Here is a 27,202-nt window from a genome sequence, read left to right on the forward strand (position 1 = left end):
GGCCGCGGGCGGTGAGGGGCGGCCGCGCTGCCCGGCTCCCGCCTCCTCCCTCCCCTCAGCGGGACGGCTTCTCCTCCCTCCGCCTGTCTTCCCTCAGCCAGGCGGCGGCTGGAGCCGGGTGTGGGGTTGTGGGGTCGTTCCGTGCCGGGCTGCGCGGCGGATCTGGGCTCTCCGAACCCGGTAGGTCCCGTGGCGGTGCGGGGCCCGGCCCGGCGGCGGCGGGAAGCTGCCTCAGCGCCGCCCGCGGCGGGAAGCGCGAGAAGGGCGTTTTTAATTGCGGAAAATGATGATCCGTGGGGCGGTAAGAGCCTGCGAAAGGCCGGCGGGCGAAAAATAACCCGATCTGTGGTATTGGGCAGCAGTGTTGCGCTCACACCTGAAGATTGGCGTTTCGTGCATTTATGGTTTCGCGACAGTGCGCAGAATTTGGTGCCTACGCTGATCAAAGGTGCCAAGTGCTGTCTGTGGCCGCGGAGCAGCTGCTGTGTGCCCGCCCTGACAGCCTGGCACGTCCTTGGGCTCCAGGACTGTTCGTGTTCGGAGAATTCTTCAAATACTTCAATGCGTATAAAGCATGAAGTTAATTAACAACGTGGGGTACTGAGCAAATGCTTGCAAAAGGTCAGCGATAGGCAGTCGTGCAGTGTATTTAAAGACATTTGAAATGACAGGTCTAATAATGACAATGGAAGGATGTTTGAAAGTTATTTTGGAAGTTCCTTTTCTGTCCTTTTGGATACTCTGTTTTGAATACTCTTACCTGGTGTTTATTTGCGTGTTTGGCAGCAGGGTGCACTTGACTCGGAAGGGCTGTTCATTGCCTCACTGCCTGCAGCTCAAAAGCCATTTGTGTGTTTGTAGCCTATGCTGTGTTTCCTTGCACAGGTTTTTGTCTCAAGTGTTTCGTACTCTGGGCTGGTGCAGCTGAACGCTTTGCTTCATGAATTTGCGTCGTTGCTCTCTAATACTCAGGCTTACATCCATGATTATCCCAGCTGTGTTTGCAGGCAAACTGAATGGGATTTGTGCCATAATATTTGCAGTAATGATACACTGGAAGGGACCTGTGTTAAAAGCTTCTCATTAGAAATCTGTCTTTGGTAAGACAAGGTTTTCAAAGATAGACAGTGAGTTGAGGTACCTCTGAAGTTTTTTTATCTTGTTTTTTATCACAGCTCTTGCCTAGACTCACTGAACCTGTTTTCTTGCGGTGTACGGTGCAGATGAGAATAGACATTTGCTTTGTAGGGGTCAATTGGGTGTTTGGAAAGCACAGTAATTCTGTAATATGCTACAGGATAACATAGCTTAGTGGGATTGTTCTGGACAAGTTTATGTAGCTTTGGGTCTGTAGCTCATAAAGGTGATAATACTTTTTAAGGTGCATAATCTGTATAGTTGCTTAGTTTAAATTTTGAATCGTGTGCTTTAAAAGAATGTTAATCTAAAAGGTGACTTCTCTCTTTTAAGAAGAAACTATTTGTTACTCTTACAGGTATCCTGTTAAATGGCTTTAACTGATGTGGTATTAAACTAAAAGGGATTTAGTATTATATCAGGGAGAGCTGGGTCATGCTTGCTTTAATGCTTCTCCACAAGACAAGCTGGGACTTCTGTTACAGGGCAGTTCCTGGCCCCCTGTCCTGTGTTAAAAGGTTGCAGGGTGTCTGAGCTGAAACAGTGAATTAGAAGCATCTGGAGATGCTCCAGTTGTCCCTTCTTTTGGTAGCTGGAGCATTCCTATCACTCAGCTCTTTTGGGTTAATTAAGGCAGGTTTAGATGCTAAGGCCACTGTAGAACCTTGGTCAAGAGTCTCACTAAACCCAGCAGTGCTTTGTAGGGACAGACACCTACAAGAAACAAGTCATGCTTTAACCCTGTGATGTGAATTTTCCCTGCTGTTTATCTGTGTTCACATATTTGCATGTTGTCCTTGAGACTCACCTGCCCCTCCTGGTTGTGTGGCTCTTGGATATAAAGGCAAGAGAAGAAAAAACACTTGAAACAGGCATTGGAAAAGCAAAAATCCGTACAGACTAGAGCAGATTAAGAACTGAGTTTTAAATTGTCTGCATTTTGAGTCTGTCTGCATAGTACAAGGTTGATAAAAATGGAATAAATTTTCAAAGTGGGCTGGAGTGGGTAGTTAAAATTACAGGTTGTGTGTGATAATGCAGGCTGGCAGGCTTGGTTCAGTGCAGTCTCACTCTCCTTGTTGCTTAGCCTTAGGAATGTTGTAATGGATATTAGAGATTAAATGATCAAAACACAACAGCAGTAGTACAGAAATTTCTATATAGTACAACTTGTGTGCTATAATGCAAAAGCACAGAGTATAAGCCTTGGAATGAAGCTCAGGCTTTTTAATAAGGCTTTTTGTCAAGCAAACTGTGAGGTTTAGAGCAGTGTTTATGTAGTTCAAAGTGTGGGTATTGAATTCTGTTTTAGAGAGCATTTTTTATGTGAGTGTGGTTCTTGGTACATACACTTCCAAAGTAAGCATCACAAGTACTTTACAAGAAATACAGTTCCAAGAAAAACCAAGAGACTTTTGTAAACACCATTAGCTTTAAATAAAAACTGATTTGTGCGGTGATATTTCATTTACACGAGTCACAGAAATCAGAATATTTACAGTCACTGCTACACAAACCTGCATTCCTGCATTGCTGCTCCTTCTCAAACTGTCCTGAACCCCATGGATCTGCTGATGTGTGTGACAGCAGGAGCAGAAGGGAGTGCAGGACAGCACTTGGGTGTTTTGGGGCTGTCCAGTGCTGTGCTGTGTCCTGGGTTAGTCACGTCCCTGAAGCACCAGTTGACAGCTGCTGGCTGTCTGTGTGACAGACAGGAAAGGTTCTCCAGCACTCAGTGCACACTGGTAAGATGATCACAGTAAAAATGGCAGTGGCAGCTGAGGACACCTTCCCCCACCAGCTTTGTGTTACTGCCCCTTCCAGAATCGACAGCTCCCATGTGATCTTTCCTGGAAGAGTAGATGAGCGCTCCAGAGCTGCTCCAGTGCAGAGTGAGGTGCGTTGGCTGAGACCTCCTCCAGCAATGGTTTTCCAGAGCAGCTGCTGCCTGATGGAATGCTGGAATTACCTGTGTTGCTAGCTGAAGTGTGGGAATGCTGCCCCCATCAGAAGATTAGTAACCAACAAGATAATGTTGCTGGTGAAAGCTGCCAGATGTTGAGGCACTGTTTCTGTGGTGACCAGTTTCTCAGTAACTGGGGAGTAAGGTCTGCAGCTGTGAATACTTCTGTAGGAGTGTATTCATCTTCCTGTTTCATGCAGAAAGAAGACTGAAAATGCAAAGGGCTGAGGAATAACTGTAAAGAAAAACTGAAAACCTTGGTTTGTGGTTGTTTTATTAGACTAGCTATGTGAAAATCTCCGATTTTGCTGGTTGGGTGAAGAACTAAACAATGTGACACTTAGAAGTGTCTGTTTTAAATTACATCCTGTTGCTCAGCCAGCCTCAAGGCCAAATTTGAATATTCTCACTAATCATCTGTTTTGTAGATGTCAGGATTTCCAGAATATCTGTGTAAACCTCCTTCCAAGGGCTTTAATCATTCCTCCACCTCATTTTTGTGCAATGTGCTACACTTTCAGCAGCCTGTGGGCCATTGGCTGTACGTGAGCTAAAAGTCAACTTAAATCTTGTGGATGGTGGAAAATTTTTCTGTGTTGTTCTTACAATATTCTCTAATTCATTTGACTGATCGTTTGTATACAATATCCTTGAGAAGACTTGTCTGGAAAAGATTTAAAATTTGACTGTGGTGTTCGAGGTAAAACTCTCTCAAATTTCTAAGACTAGTGTTGTGAAACTCAGCATTTCATGTAAAGATGAATAAAAACATTTGGAGGAGGAGATAGCCAAGGATAGAATAATCCTAATAACTAAGCTCCTATCTTCTCAGTCCTGTAGAATGCTTCTCAGCTGCTCTAGCAGAGGTGTTCCAAATACATATGGGTACTTGAGGATTACTTTTACAGAGCCAGTTGCAAATATATTTATTTTCTGCTAGTGTGCTGATATCAGTGTCGTGCATTATTTGTTCTTTTAATAACAACCTTTTCCTTTTTTCCTCTCTCAGCCAGCTTCTTTCCCTGTTTGCATGTGCATTGGAGCAGTGGGTGTTGCAGTCCTTGCAGGAGTGACACCAACCTCCTGCAGTCATGGCAGACGAGGACCTTATTTTTCGTATGGAAGGCATTGATAATGCCAGAACCACTCCAGCAGACTCTGGGAATTATCTTGATGCTGATAGTGATGATGAAGACAATTATTTTATCTGTCCAATAACTGATGATCCAGTTTCTAACAAGTCTGCCAATACCAAAGTAGACAATTATTACAGCAATTTAGCAAAAACTGAGCAGTACAGTTCAAGCTCTTCTCCCAGAAGCTTTAGCTTTAAGGTAAGTATTGCTCCAGTCTTCATTAAGGTTTTGGTTTTACTTAGTTGGCATGAGACGTTTTCTAACTACTTCATCTCTTGTAACTAACACTTTTCAATTAAGATACTCATCTGTTTTTTCCAGACCTGCAGTTAATTCCATTAAGCCAATAATCTGACACTGCCATGGAATTGCTTACTGTCCCTTTCAGTTCAGGGGGAGATGTTCCTCCACTCAGTCCAGGAGAACAATTCACTGCCATTAGGATCAAACCATTTACAAAGCAGTATGTTGACTGGGAAATTCAAAAGATAATACAATTGGTGTAAGAGAAGTTGGGGCCTGTCAGAATATAATTTATTATTAATTTTGCTAGTCCATGATATTTTTAATTGGACAAATAAAATTGTAAATTATAATTGTAAGGGTAAGTTTTTATATTATAATTCCTTCTTAGAGAGCTTTTGACGTGTTGAGTTTCATGCTTGGCCATGAAGCATCACACTAGCAGTAGTTCCTGGCAGTGTATACAAGCAGTATCTGACCTTTTTGGGATGAACAGCAGCTACAACATTGCAGGGAGGTCAAAGGGGCTGTAGCTGGTACTTCCTTGGCAGTGTGTCCTTTTTCACTCAGCTCCGTTCACACAGACCAGGCCAGGCAATGGAGCCTCAAGTGACATCCACTCTGTAGCTTAGATATTTTAAATAAACCTAGTTTGTGCTACACTGGCATGTATCTTATATTTTCCTGTATTTAATGTGTTTTATTAACACATTTCTTATTATAATTATTAACATTTATTTAATAGATACTCAAAATTCTCAGTTATGCCTAATGCATGCTTTAATTGTGAAAAAATACTGGGGGTTATTTCAGTCAGATAACAAAGTGAGTGACACATTGAAAGTGAAGCTGGCTTGTCTGCAGGAAGATTTTTGCCAAAGCTAGTTAACAGAAACATTAAAAGGTACATATGCCTAAGGGAGGTGAGGAGCAAAATCTAGTATAGAAATGGGACAGATGTTAGTGTATGCTAAATTAAGCAAGTTAAGACCTGATAGGGAGCTTAGTTTTCATTTGTGTGTACATTTTAACATGTACTAAACACTCGCCTCTGGGTCTGCAGTGCAATTTCTGAGTCATGGTCTGAGATAAAACTGATAAGGACTTCAGAAATTGCAATTATTTCCTCCTTCCTAAGCTGTCATTTTGCTTCTGCAGAATGTCTGTACCCATGTTTTGGTCTCCACAATGTCTAGTTTGCAATTGTAGCTCCTATCACAGATAAATAGCTTTGTGTTGAGATGTGGAGCAAGCTAGTTTCCATCTCCTGTTTAAGCTGCAGGGATGGTGACTTCCAACAATGAAGCAGACAGCCAGGGCTGAGGACATCCTAAACCCCACAGCCTGGCCTATCAGAGTCTCTCTGTCAGACCTCAAAGCTAAAGAAAGGCAGTGTGGGCTACTGATAATGAAAGGCAGAGCCTTTAGAAGTTGCTGTTCACTCTCTGCTTTAAACAAGACTCAGCAATGTTTAATAGCTAGTTAGTAGGCAAGACTCTTTTAATGAATACTTTCCAATAAAAAAAATATTACTAACTTACATCAATAGGTTTGTTCACAGGTGTTCTAAGAATGAACTTAAATTGGGAATATAAATTGAAGAGTGGCTTTTGACTGAAAGTTTTTTGTTTTGTTTTGTTTCTTTTTTTTACTAACAAAGAGAACCAAGACTCTTTGTCAATAATTTGTCTTATCACATGTATTTTCCTGCTTTCATGTCTCATGGATCCCTTAGAATGACACACAACATCGTTCTAAGCATGGCTCTGTGGTTGACCATGGTCGGGTAGGTTAAAAAGAAAATGTCAACACCATATCTAATAGATGCATTATGATTTTTTGGCTTTTTTTTTTTTTTTTTCCTTTTATGGACTTTTTTTTGTTCATTATTTTATCATTTGGGAGGACTGATTGCCTCAGCCCATAAGAGTCATCAAGTCAAAACTAAAAGAGGTACCTGTTAAATGTAGTAATATCCATCCTGTGTTCTCTACCCTGAAATTTCACTGTATGGCAGCCATGTGCCTCCAGCAGGAGAAAAGTTGCACTGCTAGCACCATTTCCATGAAATCCAACTAGTGTTTGTTTGAAGGTTAGGATACAGCTTTTGTGCAAAGCACCTCAAGAGATCAAGCACAAGTAATTAACTTTTTTTAATTATCATCTAACATGAACACAAATCACCTTTTGGAGAGGAAATCTACACAAGAAATATTTGATGCAGCTGATCAACCAAGCAGTTCTTGTTGCTGTCTCTCCTTATTTCTGTCATAGGTATTTAAGTATGGAAATTCTCAGGTCTATATGAGCTGTCATTGCATGACCTGAGGCAACTTCATTTTCTAATGAAACATGTAACTCAACTTGTCCTTTAAAGTAGTTTTCTTTAATGTAGTGTTGTTTTCATTTTGTGTTGTTCTTGCCAGAAAGGGGAGCATTTAAATTGTTTGCAAGGTATGAATGCTTAAAGCTGAAATTCAAACTAAACATGAATGTTTAAAGCTTAGCTGCTTCAAAAACTTCCTTGATGCCATTGCTGACACAAATTTATGGTGTATTTTTTTATTAAAAAAGACTAATTTTAATTCCTGAAGATAAAAACCAAAATAATTCCAAAACTTTAAAAGTTACTGTTTCTGCACTCTTGGAGTTCAGTCAGAGAGGCAGTAATAATATCTCAAAACTCAATACTTCTTTATTGGCAGGGTGCAGAGTGCTTTTTCTCCTGCTCAGTGACTTTGCAGAAGGCATTTGGCACATCACAGGATCATATCTCCATTTTTCTTGGAAATATACAATCTAAGAGAGGGAGAACAAAATGTTAAGAGTACAGTGTCCAAATTGGCTGGTAGAGAGAGGCTGTTTGTACTCCAGAAAACTGCTTTGATATTTTACTCTTGACTTGGTGAACATTGAAATAGCTACTTGTCTGGAATGGTTATAATAATCAATTTTTACAACATTCTAATTTCTTTTTTCTCATGCTGAGCACCGTCTGGGACCCTTGGGTTCACAGAACTTTTTACTTTATCAATATTAATTGTTTCTTTAATGGACTTTTTTTATACTTACTCTTATGCATGCAAAACCAGCATATGCTGCTACGTATGAAAAGCTAAAAATCAAACCAGAAAAAGTGAATTAATATCATCTGAGTGTGCCTTACTGCCATTTGTAGAGCATGTTAGAGAGATACCTGCAAATTACCACAGGTTTTGTAAATTGTATCTGGCACACTGTACTGTGCAAATTGAACTGAAATCTGTGCTTTATATATCTGAGCTGGGTTTCATTATAATTGAAACTATAAGAAGGTCAGAGTGGTCTTTGGTACTACCTGGTCTCTGCTCTGAGTAGTGCTTTGGGGGCTCGTGGAGTTGCACATCTCCATAGCATTGGGATCCTGATGTGCTCTACAAAGTGCTGTTTTTTGTGAGCTGCTGCTGATTATAAATAAAGTGCCAGTCTGTAACTTCTTCAGGAAACCTGGAAACATGCCATTGAGAAAGCCAAGCAGATGCCTGATCCCTGGGCAGAATTTCATCTGGAGGACGTTGAGATGGAACACGCCACTCGTTACAGGTCTGTGGCTCTGCCTGCTTTGGATGCTGCTGTTAAATAGGACTGGTGGTTTGTGCAAGGGCTGAGTTTGTGTAGAGCAGAATATCTGGCTGAAGAACTTTCATAATGCCCAAAGTGAGTGGGTCTTAACTCAGCCTCCCAGGAATATGTAAATACTGCACATCATCAAAAAAAAAACAAAACCTTTCAGCAAATCATTGTCACACTTTCTCTCCCACCTAAGCAGTATCTAGAACTTTCACTCTGTAGACAGAAAACAAGGCTGTAAAATATTTTCTGGTTGATTTATTAATGCCATAAATGTAATCTAATAAGGAAATTAATCCCAACGAAGAGGCAGCATACTTAGTTTAAATAGTTTGAGAAAGAAAGCAACATAGCCCTCCACAACTTGCCCAAAATAGCAGTTTCAGTGTTGCTAGTACATGAAGTATTGTTGCATGTGGCTGGAATTTAAGTCCTTATGAAGCCCAGAATAGCTCAGTGTGGTCTACGTACTAAAAGGGAGTTTGGCCCTGAACTGCTTTCAGTGCTTTTAACATGAGCTTTGCCAAAATATTTACTCTACTGACACAGGTTTCTAGGAGCAAGGGTTAGGGATTAGAGGCCAGTTAATCACCACTTAGCATCAGTGTTTGGGGAGGCCTTGCTTCCAATCCCATATCAGTCATGCAGAGCTGCTCTTCCCCATAGACTGCATCTGTCTGTGGTCAGCCACACAGTCCTGAAATAGTTTGCATATTTTAAAATAAATGATAATTTTGGTTTAGGGCTACTCAATATCCTGTTTAAAAGAAATGGCTCTGTTAGTCTTATTTTTACCTATTTGTTTGCTGCAAACTGGAATGATACGTAATACATAAGGGAGAATATGGAGTGTCTACATGCATGAATTACTCTGTGCAGGCTGGGGGAACCAGGCTGGAAACAATCATGTGCTGATGACTCAGCTGCTGTGGTTCTCAATTTTGCTTTCACTGTATTGGGATGAGAAGCTACAGTCATACTCTTTGTATTATCACAGGGTTGTGCAGGGACTTGCTCCTCTGTCAGTGCAGTGCTGGGCAGTTCCTGGCCCCATTGCTTCTCACAGCTGGTGCTGCTCACATTCTCCACAGCCCCAAGGGAAATACCCAGCCAGAACCTGGCTAATGCAAGCTCAGGGCTGGGGGAGACAACTTGTCCAATATGTAGAGCTTGGGGAGGCCCTTTCTTCCCCCACTGTGCTGCCCAGGCATCATAGAGGAGGTTTAACTTCAAAGCAGATAAAGCCTGATTTGCACTGTTACAGAAGTCCAGATTCTGCTTTGGAGTCTGCTCATTGACAGGAGCTCCTGATTTTGCAGGTACAATGCAGTTACTGGGGACTGGGTTGAAGATGAAGTCCTTATCAAGATGGCTTCTCAAGTAAGATCACACTATCCTTCATGTTTACTAACAGCAAGTTTGTCATTTCCTTTCTGTTCCTGAATAGTGGCAGCAAGATCTTTTCCTTATGGAAATTTTGAAGTCTCAGTATAATTATTTTCTCCTGTCTCTTTTTCTTTGTATCCTTCTCTCCAGAATAGAGTAGAAAATGGACTCAGAACTTCCCTGTCAGCAACATGAGGCATTTGTTCCATTCCCAGTGATTTCCCTTCCATGTCACCCCTCCCATTTCCTTCTGGCATAATTTCCCTGGCTGGCAGTAGTTCTACTATTTTGCATACACCCAAATAATTTCTGTTCTTAGAATGAAAAACAACTGAACTTTCTGTATGTGAGGATAGAAGGCACTGTCATTTCCAGTTAAGTCCTGGGGTTGGTTGTGTTTTGGGGTTGCCTTGCTCCGTGCTGCTAGCCAAGTATCTGGCATCTGGGGAGATGATGATCTTTTTGGCACATCCTATACAGAAGCCTAAATGTAGAGAGCATGAAGTCTGTGAAGCTTCTTTAGGCAGTCACACAGAGCTGACTACCTAATGGGGAGAAAATTCAAATAGCTCATTTAAGAGACATACCATTTCTTCTTCATGGGATATGGTGGAGGCAGTTTATCCAAATGCCTTTTCCCCAGGTACCTGCTTACACTACTGGTGTGTTTTCACTTTTCCTTGAGGAAATATTTTATAAAGCCTGTGTGAAAACTGCTTTCTGCATGGTATGAAGGGGAAGTCATGGTTGTGTCTCTTATTGGTTAGAAATCAGCTTTGTGGAAATGGCAATGCTGAGCTTTTGGTTTTTTCTTTTCCCCAGCCTTTCGGCCGTGGTGCAATGCGAGAGTGTTTCAGAACGTGAGTATCTGCCCACTTCATCTCTGTTGGCCTCCTTGCAGTATTTTTTTCTGTGGTGCCTGGAATTTCACTTAGACATAGTGAAAATTGTGTAAAGCTCAACTCCTTTCCAAAAGGCTTTGCTGAGGGGTTTATCCCTCTTTGTGTGACTCCATCTGCAGGGAGTGGAGTTCAGAAAGGAGAATGTTCTCTAAATGTTCTACTTCAACCATCCCTGGAAGGGAAAATATTCATGGAAATATAGTAGCAGCCACTTAACTTCTGTGTTCCCTGTGTGCTAAAATATCTTCAAATGTGATATGAGGTCAGAGGTGTTACAGCCTGGAGACCAGCTTGAGGCCTGCAGTTAGGCAGAGAAAGAAAAAGGAAGAAAGAATATTTGGATGATGCAGTTGGAAAAGCCTCCATTGGTGAAGAGGGTTATCCTCCTAGAGTTTGCTTTGGATCTCATATACCAGAATAATGTTCTGAGTAAGGCAGAACTTGAGCACTAACAGTTGTGCTTCCCAGAAGGATCAAGTATGGGGGAAGACAGAGGAGGAACTTTTCCTTCCCTGCCGGGTGTTATCAAATGTTATTGTGGGGATCAGCCTCCAGCTATAAATTGGTGTGTGCTAAGAGATTACCCCAACCCTTCCAGGCTCTGGAAGTGAATGTTTCCTGGAAAATGTACATGTGTGCGTGTTTAAAAACATTCCCCCTTCTTCCCATGTGTGGAATCCAGAGAAACTGCACTTCCTGTGTGGTTTCAGCTTTGGAAAGATAGACACTCCTGAAAGATAGAAATGTGATGTTTTGAACTTGAGCAAAAAGAAAGAAAAGTAACTCCTCAGTGCTCCAGTTTGGCATTGTTTCAGTATCAGTTCATGCTGGTGGCTCTGTTCCTGCAAAGCCAGCTACAGGATACTGCAGTGAATGAAGCCTAGGAAGCAACAAATCTCAGCCTGCTGACAATGCTTTTAGTTCTTGTTGCTTAGCAAACTCCCCATTACACAATATTTTTTGAGTAATACCATAAACAGAAATTTATTAGCAGTTTTGTGTTAACCTCTGGTATTAAAAAAACATAACTTAAATGCTAGCTTCCTACTGCTGGGTTTCCCATATGTGTCAGTGGTACAGTGATATTTCCCATCTGGAGCTCTCTCCTAGACTTTTGTAACTCTGCAAGTGTTCAGTTAAGATAGTGACAACATTAGCTGCCCATAGCCCAGTGAACCAATGTGAGGATATTGACTTTAGAAAAACATGAGCTGGCTTGTTTTATGCAGAGGAGTGTGTTCTTTCAAGAACTGGGGAGGTTTGGGATCTGGCTAAAATTCTTATCTCATTTCCTTGTTCATTCTTTCCAAGGCCTCCATTGCAGTGACTGGGTGCCCATCCCTGCAGGAGGACAGGCAGCATGAAGTTGCTTTGCCTGCAGAGTGTCCCCTGTACCAAGACCTCTGCACCAAGGTTTTGGCAGGAAGAGGAAAAGGAATGAGGAGGAAGGGTTGAGAGTTTTAATACTGCTACTAATTAAAGCACCTGCTTAATGCATTTGTTGGTAGCCAACAGATCCTTTCTTATCAAAGTTTTCCTGTGCTACAGTCTACCACCCCCCTGTCCCAGCCTCCCTGCTTTGAAGGGATCTGTGGATTAAAGATTTGCACATCAGCAAAAGGGAGAAGCTGCATCCTGAGAACTGTCAGGTGCAGTTTTCCTTCTGGGAGTATGTGGGTTACTGAGCAGTCACTGCTGTGTGTTGAGAGCTAGCAGATTGCATTTATCCCTGGAGAGGTTTCTCAGTTCATGTTTGAAAGGCTGCTCCCTGTTAATTTCTGCATAAAATAATTGTTGACATTGGAACAGGTTGTTGACCAGGCACCAACCCTTCATACTTCAGGTTTGAGAGGAACAGGAAGGGAAAGGAACTGAGAAAAGGAGAAAGGTCAGAGCACAAGTAGCTGCAGCTAAACCAAACAGTTTGGCACATCCCAGCCATTCCCATGGGGTGTTCCCATTTGCCTTGTCCCTTCCTGTGCTTCACATTTCAAGTAGAATACGTGGTAATTGACTGTTGTTAATGCTCATCTTGGAGCCTGACTCTGTCCATGCAGGCAAGAAAATTGAAAAAACTGAATTAAAATTCTTGGGTTTCCTTTCACCAATGATTGATTTGTCTTTCAGAAAAAAGCTGTCCAACTTCTTACACACTCAGAACTGGAAAGGTGCCTATAATTATGTTGCCAAGAAGTACATAGAGAGTGTAAGCAGAGATGTTTATTTTGAGGATGTTCGACTGCAGATGGAAGCAAAACTCTGGGGAGAAGAGTACAACCGGCACAAGCCACCAAAACAGGTGCATTCTAAGATCTGGCTAAGCAAAAATGCAATGTTGTCCTTCTAGTGGGTTAGTTTTCAAGCATAATTTAGGGGGAATTGCTTGTTCACATTCCATCACATTTAAATGCTTGGATAGATTATTTTGCCCTTCAGTGTTCTCTGTTAAATGATAGCTGATTTTGAGTGGAGTAAATACAGAAATTGCTTTATATTTCAGGACTAGGGGCTGTGTGTTTGTGAGTGTCTGACTGTCCTCAGTGGTTGACTGAAAACCAAAATAAAATGATGTTTGTATTGCTCTCTTTGATGTGTGCCCAGCTGCTTTTGTGATAAACAAAGATGTCACAGAATTTATTGCCAGCAGCAGTCTCAGCAAGCAGTGCTCCAGGAAGGTAGATGCTTAAATCTTGCACACCCATCCAAACATGTAACTAGCATTGATTTTTGAGAAGAGCTGGAAACCTGCTGGAAGCCTTAGCAATTTTAATGGCCAAAATGAGTGGTTTTGATATGTGGGATATTTGCATTGCCTCCCATATAAGGGTTAGTTAATAACTGCCTGACTCATAACAACAAGATGAGGTCTACAGTGAAGCATGCAGAGAGAAATCTACAAATCTAGAAGTTTTAAATACCAGAAATGGAGAAAATATATAGAGTGAGAGTTGGGATGGTTTCTGCTTTAGCAATGTGTGTAGGACAGAAGGAGAAGGTGAGGCAGGATACAGAGATACCTGAATAGTAGATACCCTCAGTCCTTCTCTGAAAACACATTTCTTTGAGCTGTGTAGTAGTGGCTGTATGTTTTGCTCTCTGGGTGCAGACTCTTGCAGAGTACCCTTAAGATAAAATAGAAAGCCAGCACTTGCTAGGAATTTTTTCAGAGGGATTTGTTGCAGAAATGAGCTGTTTTGAAGTGACTGCTTTTAATTTATGGAATTCCTCCAACAACTCAAGAAGGACATGACTCTTCCCCCACCCCCTTGTTAAACAGAAAGATCTTTGCAATTGTTCAGATTCTTGCATTGGGAAAGTTTTCACAGCTGAAGGATTCACACACACTTTGATCTGAAGTCAGTGTTCTGTTAGTCACTGTTTATCTTCTTTCCCTCCCCAGGTGGATATAGTGCAGACCTGTATTATTGAAATGAAGAACAGGCCTGGAAAGCCTCTCTTTCATCTGGAACATTACATTGAGGGCAAATACATCAAATACAACTCAAATTCTGGATTTGTGCGAGACGACAACATTCGTCTAACTCCTCAAGTGAGGCTTTGTTTAATGCTTTCCATGGAGTCTGCTGCAGGGAATTTCTGGGCTCTCTCCAAAGGTCTTGCATTACTGCCAAGAAGGGAAACTGCAGGCTCTGCAGTACAATGCCAGATTAATTTCTCTATTTGCAGTTTGTCTGTCCCTTACTTGGGGCCTGCTCTTTCAAGCACTGAGTGCTTTATTGGATTTCAGTTGATTACAGTTGAGTTGAACAGGGTTAATACTCTGGAAACCTAAAGCCCTTTGACTCTAATTAAACTGCAGGCATCAAAATATTTCAAACTTCCTTCAAATTGAGGCAGTGAGAGAGATCTCTCATGCACTGTGTACTGAATAGTCTTGGTGCCTCACGTAATACACAGATGGTATCCAATTCATGTAAATAAGTCTAGTCCATTTGCATATAAAAATGTAGGTTTTTCCAGCTGCAGCCTCTGAATAGCTGAATCTGAGATTGCATAAAGAAATACAAGTACAGATTGCAAGTGATTCTTGAATTTGTAAAATAAATTTAAAATACTATTGAAAAATGCAAAGTTGTCAATGTAACAAAGAGGTATTTTACTGGGCCTTGAAAGGACTGTTCTTTACATTTTTTCCACTATTCTTAAAGTATTTGTCATGAGGCTTAATGTAAGCAGAGAGTTTATGTTCTGGGCTGTTTTTTGTGCACTGAATCAGTGCTGTGCTTTCACAGGTTGGGAACGAAATGTTCTCTGGAGTTTGCTGCAGTTAAAATGTTTGTCTGTCACCACCAGCCACCTCCCTCAGGCCTGGCAACGCTTTTTTGGAGGCCTTCCCAGAAGATTCCTAGTGTCTCAGCTTTATTCTGAAGAGAAAGGCTTTTCATACCTGATTCTTGGAATGTGGTTTTTTTGAGAGCATTAATGTACATTTCATTATCTGCTACACAAATGTAGACACAGAGCAGTTGCTTGGGGGATTGCTCAAAGAGGAAGAAGAATTTGTGGGGATGTTCACGTTTATCAACAGGCAGAGCTAATGCCTGTTGGCAGAAGTAAGCAGTGTCCCAGAGGTGCAGAGCTTGCAGGTTTACAGGCACAGCCAGAATGTTTATACAGAAGTTAAGCAGAACTGGATCCAGAGCCCAATGTTTTTCTCTCTGCCAGCCAGCTCCCCACCACATAAGGTGGAGACTATAGTGAAAAACAATCTCTAGTACAAAGCCATCTCCTTTCCCCTGCCTGTGCCCACTGCTGCTCTTCACCCTCCTTTTTTATAGCCTCTCTGCAAGTTGGAGCAGGTTGGAGATGCTACATCCTTCTAGTCTCTTGCTGCTTTCATCATGATGTTTGTACCCGTTGTATTTCACTGGTAGGATTATCAGACTTCTTTTCCCATTTATAACAGAGGAATATGTGTTGCTCTTTTCAGTAGATGAAGGGAGAGTGTTCTCAGACATCTTCTATGGTTCTTTCCAGGCCTTCAGTCACTTCACCTTTGAGCGTTCAGGACACCAGCTCATTGTTGTTGATATCCAGGGAGTTGGAGATCTTTACACAGATCCTCAGATCCATACAGAGGGTGGTACAGATTTTGGAGATGGCAACCTAGGTAAAATCAGTTATTCTGTTTCACTAAGGGATGTTTCTCTTTCCTTCCCATCTCTGCTGAGTAGGCACTGCAATGGGTGAGGTGGCACATTTCTGGGGGTCTGGGGAAGTCCCGTTGTAAGGAGTCCTGTACAGGTCAGCTGTCATATAAGGGCAGTCTTAAAATGAGAGCTGATCTTCTCACATGAGAAACTCACATCTCCTGGCCTACTCCTAAACAAGTGATGGAATTAAGTAGTTTCTGCATTGTGAGAGCAATAATCATGGCATTTGAGTTCCTTGCTACACTGCAGGAATGGATATAGCTGAATGCAGAGAGATAGGCACTGTTTATTTTTGAAGTTCCAAGTGTCTATATATGAAGTTGTTTGTAGGACACTGCAAGTTTTGCAAGCAGGATTAAATCGAGGCATGTTTCTCAATGATGCAGTTGGATTAGGTTTTTGGTATATCTTGTTCATACATGCTTTTTGAGATTTTTTGCACTTCTTTCACTCTCTCATGCAGAGAGAGTGAATAGCCCTTACAGCTGTTGAAGTGGAATGGGTTAGGCTGTGTGCTACAAACCATTTTCTCTCTCTTGACTTTTTAGGAAAAGTTTTTAATAAGTAAATAGTAATATGAAATTTGACCCTTTTAAAACTTTTTTTTAATGCCTTAGGTGTTCGAGGAATGGCCTTGTTCTTTCATTCTCATTTCTGCAACAACATCTGCAAAAGCATGGGGCTTGCACCATTTGATCTTTCATCCAAAGAGAAAGATGCCTTGAATTACAATAAAAAATTGCTTGTAAGTGATGAAAAAGTGTAATTAAGCTGTAGCTAACAGGGAACCGTGTAACACAGTGTATATTTGGGACCAAGTAGATCTTTGAATGCTGAAATCATTTATAAGTTTTGGATCTCACAAACCTGATTCAATGTTTGTTGCAAATTGATCTCAGTTTCAGCTGAGTTCGGTGGGAATGGGACTTGGTGTAACACTTGGAATGAAACTCAGTCCTAAACAAAACTTTTTCTAACAGTAAAAATGTCAGGGCTTGATATTTTGTTCCAGTGTAGAGCTTACCAAAGCAAATACTTCTGTATACATGTGTATATTTATAGAGAACTCCTAATAAATGTTCACACTGGCTTGCATAGCACGTTTAGAATACACAGAAGGATTATTGACAGGACTTTCTTGTTGATTTGCCAAGGAATCTGCTCAGACAATTCTCCGTGGCACGGAGGAGAGATGCGGCAGCAGCCGCGTGAGGACGGTGTCGGGGAGTCGGCCCCCGCTGCTCTCCCGCCTGTCTGAGAACTCGGGCGATGAAAGCATGAGTGATGTGGCCTTTGACTCCCTGCCCTGCTCTCCATCCTCTGCAACCCCTCACAGCCACAAGGTGGACGTGCTTAGTGAGTGAGCCTCATACATCACCTCTGGGGGGGGGATCCTTAACCTTGGACTGGTCTGACTTTGTTTTTAAGCACAACAGTATTGATTTGGTCCAGAACAGTTGTTTCTAGTGCTCCTCTTTGAGCAGAAATAAAACTGAAAGTACTTCTATGTAGATAATTAATGCACTAGATGTTTCTGTGAAAAAAACAGCAATAAAATGATGATATCTAGAGCTTTTTCCTCAAGCATGCTGTCCTTATAGTAACAGCAATTTTTTATTCTCCTAGATTGGCCTGTGTTTAGTGAAGTAGATAACTTGGATCAGCTTGACAACAAAAGGGTGAGTGTCTTTTCAACAAAAAATGAGGTTGCAGTTGCCTAATGAAATGTGTCTTTATAGAACTTCCCAAAGATTTTGTTCAGTAAAAGCACATAAAGATGCTCTGCCTATTTTTATTGTTGAAGATCATGTTACTTCTGTGCATTTTCTGTCTCTACTAAAGGAAGAGAGTTTTATTTTAATATTTTAGTATTCATTATTTTGCCAAATACTTATTTGCATTTGGGGTATTTTAACAGGTGCTTAAAGCATGTGCCTGTTCCCTTGCCAGCATATTGTGTCTTGGATGCTTGTCCCAGCTGCTGTGGTAGTAGAGCTAAAGAATCCTTGTGCAAATAATGGTACCGTGGAATGTTAGAGAACCTTGCCTGAGGAGGTGCAAGAAGTTTGCAATGGGCATTTTTCAGTGCTAGGCCTTAGTGCCAGGAGCTGTCAGTTACTTCAGTTTATCACTGAAGCTGAAAACTATATTTATTGGATTCTTGATTTGATAAAGTATGCAAGTCCTTGATTTGTTTTAATGTATGTAAGAGAGAAGACAATCTTAGACTGCTTTATGTATCATTAAGTCCTGCTCCTTCTGACAGAGGTAGCACAATTATTTTCATACAGTATAACCATCCAGTATTTTTCATTGAAAGAGCAAACCTTTTGCTCTGTGAGAAATGCCAAGCTGAGGTCCTTACAAAGTATTTAATGCTGTTCTGTTCTTGACTTCTGTAGGACTTCGAAAATGGTGGAGACAGTGGATATCCGAGTGAAAAAAGAAGTGAGACAGAAGATCTGGATCATAGAGAGAGGGTAAGAACCTGACTGGTGTAGCAGAGTTTGGTCTGTTCATACTTAAACTGTTTTTGTAGAAGAATCTTCTTTTTTATCCTTTCTGATCTAGATCTGATCCTATTCTATACTTTGAAAACAGAGGAAACGAGGAAATGAAGAAATTACCCTATATTGCAAAGTTATTTATTCATATTGGGAATGACACTCTTACAGGAAAAAGATTAATTGTAATTAGTAGTTTGATTGTATTTAATTAGATGTTGTGTGGGTTTTTTAAGTATTCCATACTCATTTAGGAGGTGTAGCCGTCTTCTTGTCATGTGGAATCCATGAATATGATCTTGCTTTCAGACCCATTTACCCTCTCTACTTTGTATGGCTTGAAATACTACAGAACTTAATGTTGTTGTCAGGTACTAATATGGAATTTAGAATTTCTGGGGGTTAGTTGATTACTCCTCTAAAATATAATTTTTTTAAGTAAATACTTTTTGACCTGGAGATTTTAACAAGATATTTAATTAAAAACAGGAAAGAGAATACTGCTTCCAGAGATACCACTCTTTTTGTCACCTCATTTGTCCTGGCATCTCCAGGATTAAAACCCATGTGTGCCAAGTTCTTTATAATTTTGATATGTTTCTTAATATATTGTGATATCACTGAAAGAAAAGGATCTCATGGAAACAGTTTTGGTCACTGTCACTATTAATTCTGCAGGGTAGGAATAGTCTAGAGGTGTAACTGTCACCCATCAGTTCCTGCAGATGGAATAATGCAAACCTTTACATTAACATAGGGCCATTCAAACAGCAACCGGAGGCAGGAGTCTGATGAAGACAGTTTGGGAAGCTCTGCAAGGGTAAATAAAGCAGAAATATTCACAGACTGGGTTTGCTGCTCTGCTTGTCCTTTGTTCCATTCATCTGCCACCTAACCACATCACTGAACCAGATGTTGGTTTCCCTTCCTTTTCAGCTACAGAAAATGTTTATTAATACCAACTTACCTCTCTGTTATTTCCTTTTATGTTTTGTGTTTGTTTCCTCTTTGAAGAAGTACTGTGAAATAAATTGTCACTTCTATAGCTGATCGCTGTCATAAATTAGTGATTATGTATGGTTTCTAAATTACAGCTCTGTGGATTTCTTTTCTGCCTAACTAAATTATATTTCCTCTTTGCACCTTACCTTTGAAATTCCATCCTGTATGTAGTTGTAGGATTTCTTAAAAACGTGCAGTGTTTGAAACACATACACAGTGAAGAGAGATGCTGTCACCTAACTGACTTGGGAAAGACCAGACCTTGTATGCTTTTACAAAATATAACTTCTGTGATAATTGGTCTTGGGTATAAGCTTAAACAAATAACTACCATGAAAGGAAAGAAAAAACAGAGCTTTGACAACAATCAATAACTAATTTAGATACAATTTTCAGAATTTCATTTTAATTATTATAAATTCCTGTTTCAGAAAATTGAAACAGCTTTGACAGACTGAAGTTCTATGCCAGTAACATTTTCTATTGTGTTTTCTCTGTGTACCCACAAAGGCCTTAATTGTGATAGGATTGTTTTCAGCTACTGTTTCCCACTAATCCATTATGTTCAAAAATTTCTTCATTTGGGTTGCTCCTCCTGAGAAATGACAGTGCATGTGTCTGTCTTTCATTTTCTGCATTGTTACCTGTCATTTTTCTAGAATGCAAGCTGTGTTTAAAGTGTTGGGAACTGAAATTCTGGACAGAAAAGTATGGGTTTCAATTTTTTTGTGCATGCATACTTCAGTGCTTGCAGTATCACTATTCAGTTGCTTATTTTTGTAAGTAATTTCTTCTGATTCAGAACTTTGAGATGTTTCTTCAAAGTGATGATGTCAGATTAGAAATTGAGGGGTTTACTCTTTCTTTAATGAAGAATAAGAACCATTTATTCAGCTACTAACTTGACTTTTGAAAGCTGGGTTTTAAAATACAGTATTTACTAATAAGTAAGAATATTGATAGAAGCTTTGATTCCTGGAAGGTAATCCACATGGATGGGAATTTTAATTGTGAATATAAATAATAGTATATTTCATATTTCAGATCAGTGTGGAGAAATGGAATCTTTACAACTCTTCCAGAGTCCACATCCACAGACCATCCTGTGTTGCCCAAGAAATTCAGAGGCTCAATGCACTAGAACTTGAAAAGAAAATTGGGAAGTCAATCCTTGGAAAGGTAGGATGTGTCTGCTGATACTGTTTTATCCAACAAGAAACATCTTGTATTTATTAGTTATATGGAAGTGTTGCCCTGCCTGCATTTGTTTGTGCAGTTGAAAATAACACACCTATACCTTTCTGTCATCTACCTGTGTTGTGTAAGGGACATCTGAGTTCAAGAACCTTGGATGCCATCTGCTTTTAGCCTTGCAACATCTGGGCTCCTTTGGGAAGAACCCTGCTGTTGTTAATCTGCCTTTCCAGGGGCATCACACAGGGAAGATACTGGGATGGGTGTGTGTGCCTGACCCACATATTTTGCACATATGCAAAGCTGAGCTCCTGAGTACTGGTAGCATGGATTGACTCTTTTTACTCCAGACTATTCCAGATAATGCAAATGTGAATTAAGTCTGGGGTTATGTATGGCCTTAAGCGTACTCCTAAAACATGATGTAAATCTTTCTGAACATCCTGGGAGCCTTAGATGTTCTCAAACCTTTTGATGTGGGAGGAAACCTATTTTTCACAGGATCTTTTAGGTTGGAAAATACCTCTAATATCATCAAGTCCAACCTCTGACCAATCACCACCCTGTCAATCAGTCCATAACACTAAGTGCCATGCCCAGCTGTTTCTTGAACACCTTCAGGAACAGTGATTCCACTACTTCCCTGGGCAGTCCATTCCAATGTTTTACAACCCTTCCCATGATGAAATTCTTCTTGATGTCCAACCTGAACATCCCCTGGTGCAGCTTGAGGCTGTGTCCTCTCATCCTGTCACCAGCTGCTTGGGAGAAGTTGCTGACCCCCATCTTGCTAGAACCTCCTTTCAGACAATTGGAGAATGTGCTAAGGTTTCCCCCCTTACTCAAGGAGTCAGAGGACCTGGTAAAATATGAGCAGAAGGGTTTTGAAGGATCAGATCCCTACATCATCCTCTCTCCTGTGCAATTGTGTCCAGGTTCACCTGGCCATGGTTCGCTATCATGAAGCCGGGCGCTTCTGTGAGAAGGACGAGGAATGGGATCAGGAATCAGCCCTGTTCCACCTGGAGCAGGCTGCAGACTGTGGGGAGCTGGAAGCCATCGTGGGCTTGGGCCTCATGTGCTCTCAGCTGCCACATCACATCCTTTCTGAGGTCACTCTTGAGGTATGGAAAATGCCAGAAAGCAGAACTGTGGTCCATTGTAAAAATAACATAAGAACAGCAGGAAACAGTGATGAAACAAAAACTGTAGTTAGGTGTTCTGTAGCCTCTTCAGAGAAAATAGATTACTTTATAATTAAGCTGCCTCTTTCTGGTTTTGCCAGAAAATTACTGCATGCCTTTGAGAAGCTTTTGAAGCCACCTTTACTGATCAGCTTCTTTGTTTCTTGTAGATGTGCCAATTTCTCAGGCATACTAAATACTTGCTGACTTTAAGAAACTCGTTTAATGGTAGAGGGGCAAAGGGATGGTTTTAGAAACATGCATTTTAAAGGTTTTGTTTCCTTTACTAGGATACAAAGGAGAACAGAAATAAAGGATTTAATTATTTGCTGAGAGCAGCAGAAGCTGGAGACCGGCCTTCCATGATTCTGGTAGCAAGAGCATATGATACCGGTGTAAATCTTGGTGCAGACAGGTACTGTGCATGGCTGAGTAAGTTAACTTGGTGCTACTTCACTGAGGCAAGGCTGGGACAATGATTTTTCTGCTTTTGTATTTTAGCATGTCTTTGTTATTTACATGAGTTTTCTGTTTTGCACAAGAATGATACTCTTTAAATTTCCCATTATTAAATAATGTTAAACTTTTAATTGAAGTTCACTGAGTATTCTCAGTGAAAAGTAACTGATTTTAAAGTATTTATGAAAGAAGACTCTACAACTTCAGTTTTTTTCCTAAATTGATTACTCTCACAAATATAAATGCCAGACCAAAACCATACAACTGGTAATGAAGCTCAGGCTCTGGACTTCAGCAAAACACTTCAGTCTGATACTTTCTCCCGTAATTTCTGCATAAAGTGACCCCAGCCTCATTTTGCTGTAATGACCTAATGCTGCAGTGCAGTTAGTGATTCTCTGTGAAACCATTTGCTTTCTTGGAGAGCATCAAGGCTCTGAGAAGCCAGTACAAAATTGGAAGCTGAACCTCCAATGCAAAGTACATTTGTTTCCTAAGAGAACCATCTTCAAAGATTATTTTTGTTTTCAGATCCCAGGATTGGAAGGAGGCACTGCACTGGTACAATGCTGCACTGAACATGACAGACTATGATGAGGGAGGTGAATATGATGGCACTCAGGATGAGCCACGGTACCTGCTCCTGGCCAGGGAGGCAGAGATGTTAATGATGGGAGGGTTCAACCTGGAGAAGGATCCACAGAGATCAGGTGAGGCCTCATTTTGTTTCTGTTGTCTATGATCTTACTTTTTCTTCCCTTCTCCCCCATCATGTACCTCAAAAATAGATTTCTTGCTTCAGCTGTTGCAAAACATAGAGAGGGTCAATACCTTCAGATTTAACGATGCTGGGTGTAACGAGGCTGGTAACAGTGAAAGAGATCTTGGCAGGGACAGGGTAGTGGGTGGTGCCAGGTGCAATCTGTGGCACACTGAGTCACTGCCAGGCAACCTTCACTCCCTCTGAGGTTGCTCTTCTGGGTCACTCCCCTGAGCTGCAGGTTGCTGCTTGTAGTTTGAGTTACACCCATGACTCCCAGGCCCTACACAACATTCTCTTAGTCGCTCTGTAACCTACATGCTAGATGTGTTTTGGGGGGCTCCTGCAGGCTTGTCTTGTTCCTAGTCCTTCCAAATGCATTGGGGAGCCATCAGCACCCAGTTATATAACTTTCAACTTGAAGAGCAGAGGCATATTCCCAGCTGATGCAACTCTGGCACTGTTAAACACACCCACACATCCGGCCCTGCAGTTTGGCCTCATATTCTCCCTTTGTCCTTTATTTGCTTCAGGCTAAAGCCATGTTCTTTCTTTACTCTGTCAACATAACTGATGCTGTTTCCTCACTAGGTGAGCTTTACACAGAAGCAGCAGAAGCAGCCATGGAGGCCATGAAGGGCAGACTGGCAAATCAGTACTACCAAAAAGCAGAAGAGGCTTGGGCAATGATGGAAGAATGACACTGAAATTAAACAGTTCTTGTATATAAATATTTTTATACACTTGCTGCATTTGCAGCTACAAAGATGTACTTTTATGTGATGTTACCAGGTTGGTTGTTTTGTTCCATATTTTAGTTTTATAATTTTTTTTGAGGGTAGGAATCTAAATGCAAGTAGTATGTGCAATATGCCATAGCATACTTCTGTTTGTGTTTTAAAGCTGTAATACACACACATACTTGGATCTTTTGTACTTTTTTTACTGTTAGAACTGAAGGGCCTAGTTTTTTTGACAAAAGAAAATGTGGCCTTATTATTTAGGCTTTACATATCCTGTTTTTTACACAGCAAATGATCAGTATGTTTACATTTTTCTTCTCTTCCCCACATACAGAAAAACGTTTTCCTAAATTCTCAGCATTTCTTCATCATTTTTGGTGTATCTCACCAAATTTGCACATGAACATAAATTTTCAGTTTATGGATGCAGCTACTGATGTTAATAGGTAGTCCCATTCTATTTTGCTGACATCGTTGGACACTTAAATGAATTTCAGATGGAATCCTTATTTTGGTGAGGGGTAGGGAAGATGATTCAGATTGGCAATGAGGATATTCAGGCTGGAATGTTTTATTCATTACCAGCATTGTATATTATAGCATTAGAAAATCATTCATGTTCCTGATAAGGTGAGGCATCCGGGTACCTCTCTCACTTTCACATTTTGCATCATATAAGAGTTTAGTTGTATAAAATTCTACTGATCTTACATTTGTCCAATGACATAAAGCAGCAAGATTTGGAATATATGGTAATTTAAAGTTAGTTTTACAGTGGCATCTCAAATCTCAGTGAAACTAGATTATCTCACTTAAAATGAGACCACATTTTCCACCATTTCCAGATGGATGTTGAAGAGGTTAGGACATTGTTGATTCACGTATTTCCATGTACAGAAAACAATTTCTATGGTTTAAGTCTATTTTATAATGGTATTTTACCTGCAAATGCCATTTAGAGAAGAATTGGTGATTAGAAAGGAAAAACGGTATTACCCCAGAACACTTAAATTCATATCCTCTCTGCCTAATCCTAACCTGGTGGTGGTTGAATTATGATTGCATAGAGATAAGTTTCTTCAAATCCAGTGTTTTATTCCAAAGCTCCTGTGCCATCTATATGGCTAGTAGTATAGTATCTGTTCCTATTCCTTGGTTGTGGTTAATAGTCATTTTGCAGGAGATTTAAGCTGGAAGCTTCTGTCTCCTTGGCCTTGCAGTCTCCTGAGGTGTAAGTTGATGTGCACAAAGGACAGCTGTAATGCTCTTAAAAGCAGGTGTAAAGCTAAGCAGGATAAGAGATGATACAGGATTGATTAGGATTTCTTGCATGTATAGCCAAGGAATATTAACTTCTTGTAAAATGCAGAAACTGTTCAGGGAACAGAAAGCAGTTCTTCCTTTCCTGCCACTGGAATCAAATTGTGCTCCCATTTTCTCTTTTTTATGGCAAGTGGATCTTGAATTGCTGTTTAGACAGTATCCAAGGGTGATGTCAGTAACAGCTGCCACTGTCTGAAAGAGGTGAACTCCTGGTGGTTAAGGGAGGAATTTAATCCTTTCTGGGAGGGAAGGGCAAGTTACCCTTGGATGTTGTGTTTCTGGCTGGTGCTGTAACCAGCTGTGAGCAGCCTTGCAACACATGGCAACATCTTTTTGCTGTAAATTGCAGAGGTCGTGGGAAAGTAGTGCCCATGGCCTTTTTCTTTTTTGTTTTGTTTTGAGATGAGGGTGAAGCTCTTCACTTGTTAATGAAGGAATGTCTTATTTCTTAAACTCAGTTGGTCTTAGGTAGTGAGGTACTAAAATTACCAGATTTTTGGACCTAATATTTTTTGTACCTAACATGCTGAAATTGAACCAGAGAAGTGCAATTCAGATGAATGTTTTCAGTGCCTATCCAAAGTTCTGCTTTAGATGCCTAAAGCCTCTCTGGAATGTGGCATTTTTTGCTATTTCAGTTCATAACATTAAGGTATCAGCTGTCAATGAAAGGTGGAGCCACTCACCTCTGAAGACAGTTAAATAGTCTGTTTTGTGTAGAACCTATCCAGTGTAGGGACTATAGCAAAATCAGACAAAAGGGTTTGTTTCCCTCATAAGGTGTTGATGCCAAATCTTTGAGATTTTCCTTGAGAAGGAAGCATGTGTCACAACACCACTACCCATTATAGGGAGGAGATGGAAAGTGCCTGTCCAAAATGTGCATGCAAAGGATGTAGAGTGTAATTATTGACACTTTTTGGTGTAGTTTAATTTGCTAAATTCCGTAGTTGCTGACAGCTCTTTGTAGATCTGGTATGTAAATGTGCACAAAACTCAGTGCAAAAATTATGATGCTTATTAATTCTTAGTTTGCAAATACTACTTTTTGGTGGTGAAGACTTCCTTGTGTCCTAAGGTGTATCAGATGATTTGGCCATTCAATAAATGGGACTGTCAATAATATGAAATGGAAATTGTTTACAGAAATATTTGCAACTTATTCTGTGACATTCTTTTGAAGGGAAAAACTGTATATTTTAAAGACTTTTGCAATGATATTGCTTTATGCTATATTTTTAATCTATTCACAATGAATAAATAAAAATCTGTATTTTTTAAAAATGTGAAAATAAATCTGAGGCTCAGCCTGCTAGTACTTACCTGGGTTCATTGTTTCCAGATGTCAGTGGAAATATTGCTTGATTAGGGATATTGAGATGGAAGCCTTTGTTTATATGTCAGACAAGCAAATACTGTTTGCCTGCATCACTTAGTCCTTTCATTCACTTTGTCTGGGTTCATTCTGACTAGTCAATAAAATTGTTCTTTTTGTCACTTTTCTCAGTAGAGTTATACTCATTGCTTGTGGGTGTTTGCTTTTTTTGTTGTTTTTTTTTCTTTATAAATTGCCAAAATCCAATCCTACTATTGCAAGCTTCCAGAAATCCTCTCTGTTGTTTGTATTATTCCATTCCTGATTTTATTCCCTTTCAACAGTCAGAAGTAACTAACCAGGAGGAAATTATTAGATGTGGAGCAACAAAATCTGTCTTCCTCCAGAAAACAAAACGGTTGATGTGCTCTCTGATTTGCATTTGATTACACATGTAGTGTCTGTAGCCAATAAAGATAAAATAAAAGGGCAGGAGGGTTCATTTGCAGGGTGCCACAGAGGCTTCTCTATGCTTTTAGCTTTTGTTTAGTTCTGAGAATGGGCTGGAAATTCCTGGGCTCTGTAATTTGAGGTGGGATACAGCATCTAATGATACACTGTCATCTTGCTATGATTTATTTCCCTTTTTGTGCCAGAATAATCTGATACAGGTCCTTTCAAACTGTTAAAAAGGGAGCTCTTGTTGCTTTTTTATTGCTTTATTTAGACAGGTAGAATTTCTTATACCTGTATAGTTTAAACAATGCCTCTAGTAAAGGCACTGTGCAATAGCAAAATTTCCTGACAAAAAAGCACCATCTGGGCCTCTCCACTGAAGAATCACTAAGATGAAAAATGGTGAAATTTGGCACTGCTCTAACTTTATAGCCTGTGTAGTTTTTAGATATAGCTGCTGTCACAGAGATGGAATGTTTGGCAAGTGTAACAAAGTAAGAATAGCATTCTTCAGAAACCATGGAGACAGCAAACTTACAGTTTATAAAGTATAAATAAGTATATTGCCTGTTTCTGAGTTACTGGTCTGTGGGACTAATTTGAATCTCATTCTTCCCCACAGATATAATTTCACTCAGAGTAGAATGAGTGCTGACAGAGCCAGGTGTAGTTACAATGGATCAAACCAGAACTTGCATCTGAATTTGGACAG

The 27,202-nt window shown here is 40.4% G+C and overlaps 1 protein-coding gene across 3 annotated transcripts; it reads left to right on the plus strand.

Annotated features, from left to right (window-relative positions):
- EEF2K (eukaryotic elongation factor 2 kinase) lies at positions 1-26,228 on the plus strand. 3 transcript variants are annotated; one of them, XM_056503436.1, is made up of 19 exons: positions 1-180; positions 4,110-4,434; positions 6,215-6,265; positions 7,961-8,061; positions 9,408-9,468; positions 10,297-10,334; positions 12,504-12,675; positions 13,777-13,926; positions 15,375-15,507; positions 16,168-16,295; positions 16,705-16,906; positions 17,177-17,229; positions 17,953-18,030; positions 18,812-18,874; positions 20,101-20,235; positions 21,186-21,374; positions 21,725-21,849; positions 22,425-22,603; positions 23,245-26,228. In XM_056503436.1, the coding sequence occupies exons 2-19, from the start codon at positions 4,192-4,194 to the stop codon at positions 23,352-23,354; spliced, it is 2,211 nt and encodes a 736-aa protein (XP_056359411.1). In that variant the 5' UTR covers positions 1-180; positions 4,110-4,191; the 3' UTR covers positions 23,355-26,228. The 3 variants fall into 3 exon arrangements, with proteins under 3 accessions (XP_056359411.1, XP_056359414.1, XP_056359412.1); XM_056503439.1 differs by lacking the exon at positions 18,812-18,874 and having other exon boundaries at positions 91-180; XM_056503437.1 differs by lacking the exon at positions 6,215-6,265 and having other exon boundaries at positions 93-180.
- Positions 26,229-27,202: the final 974 nt, after the last annotated feature.

Source organism: Oenanthe melanoleuca, chromosome 14, assembly GCF_029582105.1.
Source record: "Oenanthe melanoleuca isolate GR-GAL-2019-014 chromosome 14, OMel1.0, whole genome shotgun sequence".
NCBI classification, from domain to species: domain Eukaryota; kingdom Metazoa; phylum Chordata; class Aves; order Passeriformes; family Muscicapidae; genus Oenanthe; species Oenanthe melanoleuca.